Genomic DNA, 14,395 nt, shown 5'->3' with positions numbered 1-14,395 from the left:
TTGTCGTAGCAATGTTTGCGCGTTCGTTATCAAACCGGGGGGGCGAGCACAAACCGCATCACCGTGGGAGGGATAACGCTAACGTTCCCATTAAAGCGATCAAAAACAAAATCGTTTGTGTTCGTCCTTGCGAGCGGTATCGCTCGTTCACCATCTTTTCGCGTCCTTTCCGCGAACAATAGCGAATGTGCACGATGCATGCCACGAGCCCGCATTCAGACTCCCCCTACTAAAACGCTCGACGTTCATTTGTATCCGTTTTCTATCTGTACGTGTCATTTTTCTTGGTCGGTCATTTGTAAAACACGAAGATGAGTTACGATTGTTTGAATTCGTACGCTGCCGCGACACAATTTTCCAGTTGTAGTTGAGAGGGTTGATTTGTTTAGTCGAATGACAGCGAGAATGGTCCCCGAACCAAAGTTCAATTTAATATAACCCTATCCCCACAGGGATAGAAAAATGGAAAACTGTTATTAATTATTCTTGAAGTTATGCACAATTCTCATATGCCTCGACCTCAAACCAAAAAAACCCAAAGAGTAACTCAAGGCGTTATCTTTGACACGTTTAAACGTATTATTTCGTGTAGGTGTTAGCGTTTGACCGAGACGCAGGAGACAACGCCCGTTTGAGGTACCACATCAAATCGGGAAAGGGCCGCTCCAAGTTTAAGATTGACAACAGTACCGGCATGGTCTACGCCCAAAAGGGCTTCGAACCCGGTCAAGAATATGAGCTGAACGTAAGTGGTTTCGAGATTTAAGCTAAACGCTAAGTTCGATATTGATGGCGTAGATCAAGGCTACGGACAACGGCAACTCAACCAAAAGCAGCATCTGCAAAGTGTCGGTACGGGTTGTCCCGGTTCCGGAAACTTCCAAGCATCCTCCTACTGTTAAAACACCTCAGCCCGTTAAACTGACGGAAGGTGACGGAATTGGCTTCTTGGTAGCACTCATCCAGGCCACCGACCTAGATAACGATACGCTGTGGTACGACATTGTGGGTAAGTCGACGTCCTGCAACACCCAGTACGTTTTTTTGATTTTATACTACATACACTCTACTTATTTCTGCAGGTGGTGACGAGCGAAATGATTTTTACATAGGGAGGGATACGGGTAACATCCTCATAGCGCACAAGCTCGACCACGAGCTCCAAAACGAGTACTTCCTTAACATCAGCGTGACCGACACTGTGAACGTCGCTTACACTCAGCTGAACGTCACCGTCATTGACATCAACGATCACCGTCCGGAGTTTTCCGATTCGTCGTACAAAGTGGATATTTCGGAAGCCGTACCTGTCGATACGGAAATTTTCAAGCTTCGTGCGACCGACAAGGACGAAAACGACAAACTCATATACAGTTTTTATTCCGCGGAAAATATTGTTTCGTTAAAAACGTTTAAACTGGACTCTATCACCGGAGTTATCATGCTGGCGAACGCTTTGGATCGCGAAACGTTGTCCGAACATGTCCTAACGGTTATGGTCCGCGATGGCGGAACCCCAGCCAAAAAGAACTTGGCCAGGTTGCACATAATAGTCCACGACCACAACGACCACGCTCCCCACTTTACCGATAAGATATTGGTGGGAAAAGTATACGAAACTGCAGCTGTGGGTAGTGTGGTGCTCCGCGCTTTAGCTGTGGACCACGACAAAGGCGAGAACGCTCGTATATCGTACTCAATCGTCAGCGGCAATGTCGGTAACGTATTCTCCATCGACCCGGATATGGGGACGATAAAGACTGCCCGCGAATTGGACTTGATGACGGCCTCCGAGTACACTCTGCACATTAAAGCAATGGACCACGGTCAACCGTCGCTGTCTTCGACCGTACCGGCTCACATCTCTCTGACGATGGCCGATAATGCCCCTCCCAGGTTCGTCAACAAAGAGATTGCCGCCGAAATCTACGAGGACCAACCGCTGGGTAGCTACGTGGCTCACATGGACGTCAGAAGCACCTCGTCGTTGCAATTCGAAATCTTGGCTGGCAACGAAGACGGCGTCTTCATAGTCAGCCCCAGCACCGGAGTAATCACGACGCAGAAGTATTTGGATTACGAGACCGACAAGTTCTACAACTTAACTGTGATAGCCACTAACATGGTGCGTAACTTCTCCCTTATATTTGTCTCATATCACCGGAAATTGCTTTTTCAGGCATCTGTTTCCGCAACGTGTAACGTCATCATCCATATACTGGACAAAAACGACAACGTTCCTCAATTCCTGCAGTCTCATTACTACGGATTGGTGAGCGAATCGGTGCCGATCAACTCACTGGTGTTGACAAACGCTAGCGAGCCGCTGGTGATCAAAGCTACTGACGCGGATTCCGAGAGGAACGCGCTACTTCATTTCGACATAATCGAAGTGCTCCCCAGGAGATACTTCCAAATCGACTCGAATACGGGAGCGATACGCACCATAAGATTGTTAGACCACGAGGCCATGCCCAACTTCAGTTTTCACGTGCAGGTGTCGGATATGGGGAAACCTAAACTCGAGTCCGAGACTACTGCCAAAGTGGACATCGTCGTCACGGACGTCAACGACTGTCCCCCGCTTTTCACAAGCGCGTCTTACAACGTAACGCTTCTACTGCCTTCGTATAAAAACGTGGCGGTCATTCAAGTGAACGCCACCGACCCGGATAGTTCCGAGATCGACTACCTAAAGTACGATATCATCGAGGGCAATAAAATCGGCTCATTCGCGATCGACTCGCGATCGGGCCTCATCACGCTCGCAGACCCGGAAAATTTAAAACCTTTGAACAAGTTGCATGTGCGCGTATCCGATGGGAAGTTCTCCAGCATCGCCAAGGTCTACGTGCGTGTGGAGGATTCGGACAATTCGGGTTTAGCTTTTCAGAAAGCGTTCTACGAGGGTAACATCATCGAGAACACCACCAAAATCACCACCGTCTGCGTGGTTAATGTGTTGGGCAGCGCTCTTAACGAACACTTGGAATTTGCGATCCTCAATCCGACGGACATGTTCACGATAGGACCAACGTCGGGTGTAATACGCACCACCGGTAAAAAATTCGACCGAGAGTTGCGGGATAACTATGAGCTCATCGTCGAGGCGAAAAGTAATGCGCCGCCTAGAGACCGACCTAGGGTTGCACACGTTGTGGTCAACGTCACCGTGCTCGACATCAACGACAACTGTCCGATGTTCGTAAACTTGCCGTACTACGCGGTAGTGTCGGTGGACGACGAGAAAGGTTCCGTTATCGCCCAAGTTCACGCGATCGACTTGGACGCGTCGGAGAACGGGGAAGTCCGTTACGAACTCATCCGAGGTCACGGAGAACTATTCAAGGTGCAGAGAGAGACCGGCCACATCGAGATCAAGCAGAAACTCGAGGGACACAATCGAGAGTACGAACTCCTTATCGCGGCCTACGACAAAGGTAGGTTTCACACGTGAATAAGTGCCTTAAAACCAAGTTGACTCACGGTGGTCTCGGGTTTAGGGATTACACCGTGCAGGACTGACGTGACGGTCCACGTAAAGGTTATCGACAAGTCGATGCCGGTATTCAAGAAGCAATTCTACACCGAAACGGTTCCAGAGAATGTGGAACTTCACTCGCCGCTATCGGTATCCATCGAGGCCGAGTCGCCGTTATCGAGGAAATTGATTTACAGTATCGTCCGTGGCAACGAACTGGAGGAGTTCGCGTTGGATTTCAACACCGGTAAGTGTTCGTTCGGCAACGGGTTATCGTCGCCCAACTTAATCGCCCAATTCTTGTCCAGTAGAAACTTCACCTGGTAATCGGGTATTGTACAAAAACCTGACGGAATTTTTACGGCACCTTAATAGGTCCGCGGGCACACCACAAGGTATTAACGGGTTTCGTGTGTTTTGCGTAGATCATTGGACGTGTTTGAGTGGTGTTGGTTTTTATCCCTTTTTTAACATGATTAATAACAATGCAGAGCACGCAAAACTTTTAGAAAATATTTAACATTTTTTACGAACTAGTCGGTTAGCGATGCGGTCCCAAATAATTAATACACGCTTGTTTTTCGCAGCTCCTGACAGTAGCAACGGCCCTTGTGAGTATTAAGCTGGTAGTATGCTAACCGCCCCTCGCGCTGTAGTCTCTTAGCTTAGTTTCGCATGCGTTCCCACACTTCCCCGCCATTAACACACCGTTTGCGAAAAATTATATGATCATGAAGTTATATGATACCTATTGCTACTTTTGCCCCATTCATCTTACGAATTCGATGTCTCCTTGCTCCGGCAGCTCCGCTTATCTCGTTCATATTTTTCAACATCCGTTCGCTTTCTAGCCGTGATATCGGTGATAGACGAATTGGATTACGAGCAAACGCCCCAATACGAACTTCTCATAAGGGCGACCGATTCCGTGTCCGGTGTTCACGCCGAGGTACCCGTCTCCATCGTCCTTCAAGACGTGAACGATTGTCCTCCCGAATTCGGTCAGGAAAACTACAACGTGTCCGTTTCGGAAGCGGCCCAGTTCGACACGCCCGTCCTGACCGTAGTCGCACACGACAACGACACCGGAATCAACCAGAAGATCACTTACTCTATTCAGAAGGACAACAACAACGCAACGGACTACTTCTACATCGACGAACACGACGGCAGCGTCTACTTGAAACAATCGCTAGATCACGAAGAAGCTAGCTCGCATCACTTCGTCGTAGTCGCGACAGACCAAGGCGTGCCCAGCTTGAACAGTACCGCCCACGTTTGGCTCAAAGGTGAGCGTTTAAAAAAAACGCATATCTCACTTTATTGTTCATCCTTCGCAGTCATCGACATGAACGACAATCCGCCGAAATTCGAGCAAACGTCCTATTCCTGCGGACTGTCGGTGAGCGCAAAACGAGACCAATTCGTGACCCTCGTGAAGGCTAGCGACGTGGACGAAGTGGATCGCGACAACCTACGTTACACCATAGTGTCGGGCAACGAGCAGCAGACCTTCTCCATGGACCCGGCTACGGGAATAGTCACCCTAGTGAACCTCGCTAACTTCGGCAACCAGAAAATGATGCTGCTGAACGTCTCGGTGAGCGACGGAGTGTACACTAGTTTCGTCCGCCTCAAGGTGGAACTGATTCCCGCAAATTTGCATGCGCCGAGATTCCGGGACGTCGTCGTCGACGTAACGGTACCCGAAAATCGTATGCCAGGTATTACGCTGACCACCTTGAACGCCACCGATCAGGATTTCGGGGAGTTTGGTACCGTGACTTACACCATTCATTCGGATTTGTTGAACGAAATATTCGCGATCGATAAACATTCGGGACGGCTACAAACCAGGACGCGGTTGGACCGCGAGAAACGGAAGCAGTACGAGATTCCGGTGATGGCGTCGGACGGCGGCGGCCTGAACGCGTTCCTCATGGTGCGCGCGAGGGTGACGGACGAGAACGACAATCCTCCCCGATTCTTGCTCAAAGAATACAAAGTGAGCATCCCGTCAAATTTCACTACAGGTTTGACGTTCGCCAAAGTGAAAGCGGTAGACGCGGACGATGGCCCGAACGCAGAGATCGAGTATTCGATTTACGAGAAGAAGTCGTCGGAAGTGACGAATATTTTCGGAATCAATCCCATCACCGGGGAAATGTTTTTGTTCGGCAACGTGTTCGCGTGGGGTAAGTTGAATCTATCCTCTAATCTAACATTCCTTAGATTACCAAGATGCCCGGGGACGGGTAATAGTGAAGTTAGTTATTCCTACTACTAATAGTGGTAGTGCAATTCCAACACTTGTGATATAATGAATGTTCTTTACCCGTAGTGGGCGAGGTCTTCCAATTCTTCGTCCGGGCAACCGACAAAGGTAAACCGGAACGAAAGCACTCTGACGTACCGGTCAACATCGTCGTCATGGGCCCGAACGATTCGCCACCAGTGTTCGAGCGTAAAGACGGAAAGTTCTTCCTGTCGGAAAACACCCCGACCGGCACCGCGATCGCGAGGCTTAAGGTGGTGTCGAACGTGTCGGTCAACTTCCAGATCGTCTCGGATTCCGAGGAAGACCCCCAGTTCAGCGTCGACGGCCAAGGTCAGCTGTCGCTGGCGCGGCCGCTAGACTTCGAGGTCCAGTCAAGTCACGTCGTAGGGGTGTTGGCCCTGACCGACTCCAGCCCGCCCCTGACCGCGCTCTCCGAGATCACCCTTCAGGTCCAAGACGAGAACGATCATGCGCCACAATTCGAGAGCGCTGCGTACGAATTGATTCTGGCAGAAAATGTCGCGGAAGGCACGCCCATTCTCAAGGGTAAGGGAAGTTGTTACAATCTGTCATCGCAATATTTAAAAGGTGTACAATATTTAATGACTTGATTGTGTCGCTCCATCCGCTCTGCGTCAGTGCTTCTTTAATGTGTATCCTAAACAATAGCTGAAGAGATTTTCTTTCAATTTTCCTATTTCCTACGGGATCGCCGTCGGTATAGAAATGATCACCGTCAAAAAAAATTTTTTAATATAAGAAGTGACCCTGATCCGACGCCGGTATTCATCTTTTTTTCGCGATGTTCGACTGTTTTTTGGACCTTGCTATGAAACACGATAAGTGTCCGAAATTTGAAGCAATCGACTTCATATTGGGCACATCTATGCAGCTTTGCCCCGTGACGGAACCTATTGAGAGTGGGGGGGCTGGGGGGTCGGGAAGTATGTAAAAAAAAAATAAAAATCGCGCGTCTATAAAAAAGACCATTTTTCAAAAACCGTCTACAAGACCAAAAAAATGCTTGAACCAGAAGACGCAGAGAAATCGACTCCATTAACAATTGACAATTTTTAAAAAATATACAGGGTGCGCCGCATTCAAATATACTGAAAAATGGGTTCCTCTATTATTGAAAATTGGCAATAATTTCAAATCTGTTTTAGATGTCAGTTTATTTTACATGAAGATATAGCCCATATAGACAGCTTAAACTTTTGTATTTATGGTTTTTTAAGTATTGTACAGGGTGTTCGCGACATTCCGTGCAATATTAAAAAACATAATAAGTTCAGGCTTGGGAGAGAAGTAGAAGTCTGAACCCGCATTTAGACTCTTTAAATTGGGAGCAATTAAATAACGCGAAGTATTTTTTTTTATTTTTGATTTTTTTTTGTGGTTATTTTGGCATCCAGAAAAACACCGTAAATTGAAATTCGCACAAACAATAGTTAATCCGCCCAAACAGTGTTAAAAGCCGTATCAAGGGCTACAATTTTTGTATTTTTTTACTATTTTCGTCTATCGCATACGCTGTTTGAGATATTTGAAAAAATCCAAATGAAAATCACCATTTCTCACCCTCAATCTAGACGCGATGACATCATTTACTATTACTACGTATTTGCATAGTTTCAGAAAACAAGTAGTTTTTTGAAAACCATTTACCATTTAATTCTGATACCAGGAAACTAAGGAGTTCCAGGGCTATGTTCTCTATTTCGGACATTGTTGAATTATATACAGGGTGCGTCGTTTGTGGGCAAAAAATTCTAATAGATCCGCTTTTGTGGGTGAATTATCGGCGATACATGAAAAACTTTTAAAGATGTGAAAATTTGATATGAAAACAATATTGTAAACTGTGTTGAGAGAGAGCTTAAAGTTTCGTCTGTAATACAGGGGACGCAAGATATTTAAAAAAATATGTAATTTTAAAATGGCAATTACGAGTACAAATTTTAATATTTACCGAAGTGTGCGGTAACTTTGAAGTTCGACGAGATGTGAAGGACACTTTATACATCAAATTACATCGATTTTGCGAAAGTTCCATAGTGGTCCGCAGGAGCTTGATAGAAAAACAATGCGTCCCTCTAGGGCCAGAATCCGCGAAGCGCCTTCTTTTTAAAATAATTAGCTGAATGAATATTTTTATTTCTCTTTGTGTAAGCCCATCTAGCCAGATCTAATCAACGAGCTGATGTTAGATAAAGAGTGCTTTTTGATTAGTCATCGCCCACGACGAAGACCAAGGCAGCAACGGCGAGATCCGGTACAGTTTGACATCAGAGACCACCGACATCATAAACTGTTTCGCGATCGACACTCATACGGGTTGGATCAGCACGCTGGTGAGGCTAGACAAGGAAACGCGGGCCGAGTACAAGTTCTACGTCACCGCTACCGACAACGGCACACCCAGGCATTCGGCCCGCGCGTTTGTCGTCATCAGATTAAAGGACTACAACGACAGTCCTACAGTCTTCAAATCCGATTTCTACGAGAGCTCCGTTAGAGAAGATGCCTTACCCGGCACGGTTCTACTTACTTTAACGACTAGCGACGCCGACGTCGACCTGACGACGCCGGTAGACTTTTATATAACGTCGGGCGATCCCTCTTCTCAATTCCAGATCAGGCAGACCGGTGAACTCTACGTCGCGAAACCCCTCGACAGGGAAAGAGTTGCCGATTACGATTTGAACATAATCGTCACCGACGGCTTGTTCACGAACGCTACCAAAGTCGCCGTTACCATTCTGGATGCCAATGGTATTTTTTTTATTCCCTGCTGGGTTTATATACCGCTTAAACTCGGCGGAATTTTCCAGATAACGCGCCATATTGCCTGAAGTATCGCTACAAGCAAGTGCTATCCGAGGGTATCGTTCCCGGTTCATTCGTCCTTTCGGTATTGGCAACCGACCTCGACGGACCGGACCACTCGAAACTGCGATACGTTCTTTCCGGGGAAGGTTCCGAGAGTTTCCTGCTCGACAAGGATACGGGCTACCTCAAAACCGTACTGCCTTTGGACCGGGAAACTCAAGCTAAATACGCGCTGACCGCTCACGTCCACGACAAAGAGCACGCCAGTTGGGAATGCTCGTCCCGCATCGAGCTGGTCATCTCCGACCTCAACGACAACGCGCCCGTCTTCAGTTTACCAGACTACAAGGCGGCGCTTCCCGAAGACGTAGAAACCGGTACCCTAGTGACGAAGATACACGCCACCGACGCGGACATCGGTATCAACCGCAAAATCAAATACTCGTTTCTGGATTCGTTCAACGACCATTTCCTGATGGCGCCGGACAGCGGTATCGTCACCTTGGCTAAACCGCTGGACCGCGAGATCAGAGCTTTCTACAATTTGACGGTGCAAGCGGCCGACCAGGGCACGCCCCAGCTATCCACCGTTACCCACCTAGTGGTCAACGTCCAAGACATCAACGACAACCCGCCGGAATTCGCGAACAAATACTACTTCGCGACGGTGCCGGAAATCGACGCCATCGGTACCGAGGTGGTACGGGTGCTGGCAACCTCCAAGGACATAGGACCGAACGCGGAAGTCTTCTACTCGATCATCGGGGGTAACGAGCACAAGAAATTCGCCATCAACAAGACGACGGGCGTTATCACCATAGCCGACACGCTGGACTACGAGAGAGCTAAGGACTATTTCCTGACGATCCAAGCTATAGACGGCGGCATCCCGCCGCTTAGTAACATCGCCACCGTCAACATCACCGTCACCGATTGTAACGATAACGCGCCGGTATTTAACCAGGCGTCGTATAGCGCCAGGATAAGGGAAGACGCGTCCGTCGGCGACAAAATTTTACAGGTGAGCGTCTTATGGTACGGCTTAGTATAATACCAGAGACATAGACCATATATTTTTAGAATTAAATTCACACAATTATTTATTTATTTTGGCTACAAGTGTGTCTAATTACAAATTTTACTACTGTTTAAGTGAAATGTGCAATTCTGCCGCCATTTTCACCCTAATTCGTATTGCTTTTGCAACACTGGACACGGAACTATCCCACTTCTGATGTTAACTTAAGGGGTGGCGTAAGGGTTTCAACCCTGAATAAAACTCTCTCCAAAAACCAAAGCACTGTTCTATTTGACCACCTATTACAACATTGCCTATCGGATCTTCGGTCTATGTCGTACTCCCATTCGTTCTTGCGTAGCTGAAACGGCATGCGGCCCATCCGTCCTAACTCAGCTTACGTGACTTGTGGCGACCATATAAAAGAACAAATTTTTTTTTTCGACTTCGAAGCAATTTTTTTTATTTTAGAAATTTTACCTTTTTTTTTTTTCACAAACTTATCTTAAAATAGATATTGTTGCCATATGCCACATGCCATTTCACCAACTACAAGGTTGGTGAAATGAGATAACATGGACAATTTTTGGGGTATATTAAAAATTAAAAAAAAATGTATCAAGCTTCGGGGGTTTTTCGAAATCTTACAAGGTATAATTTTTACAATTTTTTTTTTTTATTTTTGACTTTCTTCAATTTGGTATTTTTTAATATTTTAATTTTACCAACTTTTCAGTTCTTTATGTTGATATATTTAGTATCAATATTTTATAGTAGCACATATTGTAGTAGTATTTTGAAACCTTGATTAACAGAAAATAATCAAGTTTTTCTGCTTTTTAATCATTTGTATTAGTTCGGTGAGATTTGGATGGTTGGATGTCTTTTCGCAATTTTATTTTTCATACGGATATTTGGAATGTAAAATGAGTTAAAATTTTTGTGCAACTAAAGTGATTTTTAAATAAAAATGTATCGCATTTCCACAAAAAAAAATTGTTGGGGAAGGTAAAACGGAGAAATGCGAAATGTGACGGAAATTTTCCAAAAGAACATTTCGGTGCAGGAAAACAATTTAAATGTAAAAATGCTCAATTTTTCGTAGACTTTTTAGGAAAACATGCAGAACATGCTAAAAGCATAAAACGATTTTGTGAGAAGCCCAAACAATAGTGTATTAATAAGGAAGAGGTATTAAATATAACTGCAAAATTAACAAAATATAATAGTTAAATTTGTGTGCCAAATAATTGAGCAAGGAGCAATTATCAAAGGCTCACTTTTGTTGAACACCCTATCTAGTTTTTTACCGTCTTATAAAAAAAATATGTTTTAATAAAAAAAATTGAAAGCTCCTTCTTACGCACTATATTTTTGGGTTGCCCCGTATATGGTTTAAATCGAGTAAAGTAACTATTTTTTTTTAAATTTAAGGCGTTTCTCTTTGTACAATATAAATGTGAATAAAATCATTTCTAGCTAGCACTGTGCGACTAATAGTTGCCCTTTTCAGATCGTCGCGACGGACCTGGACAGCGGCGCCAACGGTAACGTCACCTACTCGATCATCCACGGCGACAATCAGCGCCGCTTCGCCATGGACGAACAATCCGGCTACGTTTCTGTTGCCGCCCCCTTAGATAGGGAGTCCGTATCCGGTTACGTCCTCGAGATATTAGCCAAAGACAACGGTGTGCCCGTGCTTTCTAGACAAACGCTGCTCAATATAGAGATATCCGACGCCAACGACAACCCCCCGTTGTTCTCTCAGACGAACTACACTGCGGTGATACAAGAGAACAAACCGCTTGGCTACCCGGTTCTGAGGTTCGAAGTAAACGACGACGATGTCCCGCCCAATACCGTGCCGTACACGTTCGACATCAGGTTAGGCAACGAAGGCAACTATTTCCGTCTGGATCAGGACGGCGTGCTCAGAACCGCAGCGAAATTCAACCACAAAATCCGCGATAACTTCTCGTTACAAATACGGGTGTTTGATAACGGCAGCGCGCCTCTTTATTCCGACACCTGGGTCGCCGTCAAGGTGATCGAGGAGTCGCAGTACCCGCCGATCATCACGCCGTTGGAGATCAACATAAACTCGTACCTGGACGAATACCCGGGCGGTACTATAGGCAAAGTGTATGCCAACGACCAAGACCGATACGACACTCTGACGTATTCGCTTCACCCGACTGCCGGGGTCGCCTACCCCACCCACGAGCTTTTCCAGATCAACAGAACTGACGGTACGCTGATAGCGTTGCCGCGCCTCGACGTCGGCGAGTACCGCCTCAACGTCTCGGTCACTGACGGAAAATTTTTCACCCATCACGTGGTGAAAATCAACGTGGAGGTGCTCTCCGAGGGGATGCTTGAAAATTCGGTAGGCGTGCGGTTCAGGGATATCACTCCGGAGTCGTTCGTTCTCAGTCACAGGAAGGGATTCGTGCGGGCAGTCCGAAACGCTATGAGTTGCCGCCTGAAGGACGTGGTGATCATCAGCGTTCAGCCGTCATTGGACGAGGACTTGCTAAGGGCGAAACGCAACGCCCATAAGGACCTGGACGTCCTGTTCACCGTCCGGAGACCGGACGACGGCTTTTACGGCCCCGACAGTATCAGAAAAGCTCTGAACGATAACCTGGAGGAGCTCGAGGAGAGCACCAAGCTCGTAGTCGAGGAGATAATCCGTTTAAAGTGTAACGCACAATACTGCATGTACGGCGTGTGTCAGGATCGCTACGTGCTCGATATCTCGGTAATCGAACCCATCTCCACGGATGTCACTAGTTTCGTGTCGCCGCGACACCGCCAGAAACTGGAGTGTCTCTGCAAAGAGGGTTACGGCGGCGAAAAGTGCGACACGATAGTTAACGAGTGCGCGCGCGACCCGTGTCCCGCGTACAAAATCTGCGTGCCCGACGCATCCCAGACAGGTTATTCCTGCCAATGTCCGGAAGGTTACGCAGGCGCGTCCTGTGACGTCGACATATCCAAGTGCCACGACCAGAACTGTTACATCGCTCGAAATCCGATCTCGTTCGCCGGTAAAAGTTACTCGCAGTACCGGATCATCAACAAAAAGTCCATCGAGGACCAGTTGAGCCTTAGCCTGCGTGTGCGCACGCTCCAACCTACCGGCAATTTGATGTATGCCGCCGGCAAGGTCGACTACAACATCCTGGAGATAGTCAACGGCGGCGTCCAGTACCGTTTCGAACTGGGCAGTGGTGAAGGTATAGTCCGCGTGGGTGACGTTTACGTGTCCGACGGCAGTTGGCACGAGATCAAATTGGAACGGGACAGGAACAACGCCAAGATAATCATCGACGGAACGTTCACGGCCCAAGGCTCCGCGCCCGGGGTCAGCGAGATTTTAAACCTCCAGAGCGATGAGATGTACTTGGGCGCCGAAGTACACCAGCACCCGTCGATATTGGGCTTCGAGGACGTACAAAAGGGTCTCTCTGGTTGTATGGACGACATCCGCATCAGCCGCGTGTCGGTGCCGTTGCACAAGTCCGGCGAAAATTCGGTCGTCGTCCTGAAACGCTTCGCCAACGTGGAGTTTAGTTGCGACACCGGAACCGTTCTGACCCCACCAGGTCCGTGCGGTTCCCAGCCCTGCATGAACGGCGGCACTTGCCGGGAAACAAAGACCGGGTACGTTTGAGTTATCACATGGAACGTCTCGTTTTGGTACCCAACGGGGCACTAACGCTTTTTCTAGATTTTCACTATTATGTTTCAAAGAGCACCTGTTTCATTCGTGCACCTAAGTTGGCGCCAGGTTCTTACCAACGTACAAGGTTCTGAAGCCACGTTTCTTATCTTATTTGTCCACGATTTCGAGCTTTTTACTTGGGGACTGAATGTTGCATTTGGTAGATGAATCCAGATTATATCTAAAAAATCTTATTTAGGGGTTAGATTTGAATTTGTCCTTTTTAATCTGTTTCAAATACTGTTACAGGTTCAGTTGGAGTAAAAAACTTAACATTAAACATAACCTCTCAATTTTCACTCATTTAAGACCAAGAACCTGATGAAATAAATCATGTTTTGGCTGCCAAATTGAAAGTCCGGGTATGTTTGAGTTATCACACGGAACGTCTCGTTTTGCCCAACAGGCAACTAACTCTTTCTCTAGATTTCCACTATTATCCTAGAAAGAGCACCTATTTCATTCTTGCACCTAAGTTGGCGTCAGGTGCTTACCAACGTACAAGGTTCTGAAGGCACCTTTCTTATCTTATTTGTCCACGATTTCGAGCTTTTTACTTGGGGACTGAATGTTGCATTTGGTAGATTAATCCAGATTATATCTAATACATCTTATTTGGGGGTTAGATTTGAATTTGTCCTTTTTAATCTGTTTCAAATACTGTTACAGCTACAGTTGGAGTAGAAAACTTAACTTAAAATTGCCGTGTTGAATTCAGTTTTACAACATAACCTCCTTCTCACCTTTTACTCATTTAAGACCAAGAACCTGATGAAAAAAATCATGTTTTGGCTGTCAAATTCAAAGTCCGAGTACGTTTGAGTTATCACACGGAACGTCTCGTTTTGTCCAACAGGGCACTAACGCTTTCTCTAGATTTCCACTATTATCCTAGAAAGAGCATCTATTCCATTCTTGCGCGGAAGTTGGCGCCAGGTGCTTAACAACGTACAAGGTTCTGAAACCACCTTTCTTATCTTATTTGTCCAAGCCTCTTACATGAGGACTGAATGTTGCAATTGATAGATTAATCTAGATTATATCTTAGGCGTTACA

At 46.6% G+C, this 14,395-nt stretch overlaps 1 protein-coding gene across 13 annotated transcripts in view; it reads left to right on the top strand.

Annotated features, from left to right (window-relative positions):
- Positions 1 to 14,395, top strand: part of LOC132702184 (fat-like cadherin-related tumor suppressor homolog) — a 347,569-nt gene that overhangs the window by 320,551 nt on the left and 12,623 nt on the right. For 11 of the 13 annotated variants that reach the window (XM_060670670.1, XM_060670671.1, XM_060670680.1 and 8 more), the window contains 12 exons: positions 593 to 745; positions 799 to 1,009; positions 1,083 to 2,125; positions 2,180 to 3,440; positions 3,504 to 3,728; positions 4,069 to 4,092; positions 4,333 to 4,770; positions 4,822 to 5,676; positions 5,823 to 6,305; positions 7,992 to 8,534; positions 8,594 to 9,612; positions 11,123 to 13,278. In XM_060670670.1, the coding sequence (XP_060526653.1) occupies positions 593 to 745; positions 799 to 1,009; positions 1,083 to 2,125; positions 2,180 to 3,440; positions 3,504 to 3,728; positions 4,069 to 4,092; positions 4,333 to 4,770; positions 4,822 to 5,676; positions 5,823 to 6,305; positions 7,992 to 8,534; positions 8,594 to 9,612; positions 11,123 to 13,278 (8,411 nt within the window). The remainder of the gene's footprint in view (positions 1 to 592; positions 746 to 798; positions 1,010 to 1,082; positions 2,126 to 2,179; positions 3,441 to 3,503; positions 3,729 to 4,068; positions 4,093 to 4,332; positions 4,771 to 4,821; positions 5,677 to 5,822; positions 6,306 to 7,991; positions 8,535 to 8,593; positions 9,613 to 11,122; positions 13,279 to 14,395) is intronic. The other 2 variants (XM_060670683.1, XM_060670677.1) reach the window with 1 other exon arrangement.

Source organism: Cylas formicarius, unplaced genomic scaffold (genome assembly GCF_029955315.1).
Source record: "Cylas formicarius isolate icCylForm1 unplaced genomic scaffold, icCylForm1.1 PGA_scaffold_5__7_contigs__length_24384050, whole genome shotgun sequence".
In the NCBI taxonomy this organism is placed as follows: domain Eukaryota; kingdom Metazoa; phylum Arthropoda; class Insecta; order Coleoptera; family Brentidae; genus Cylas; species Cylas formicarius.
Note: the sequence above shows the minus strand (reverse complement) of the source record. Positions and strands in the feature narration are given on the sequence as shown.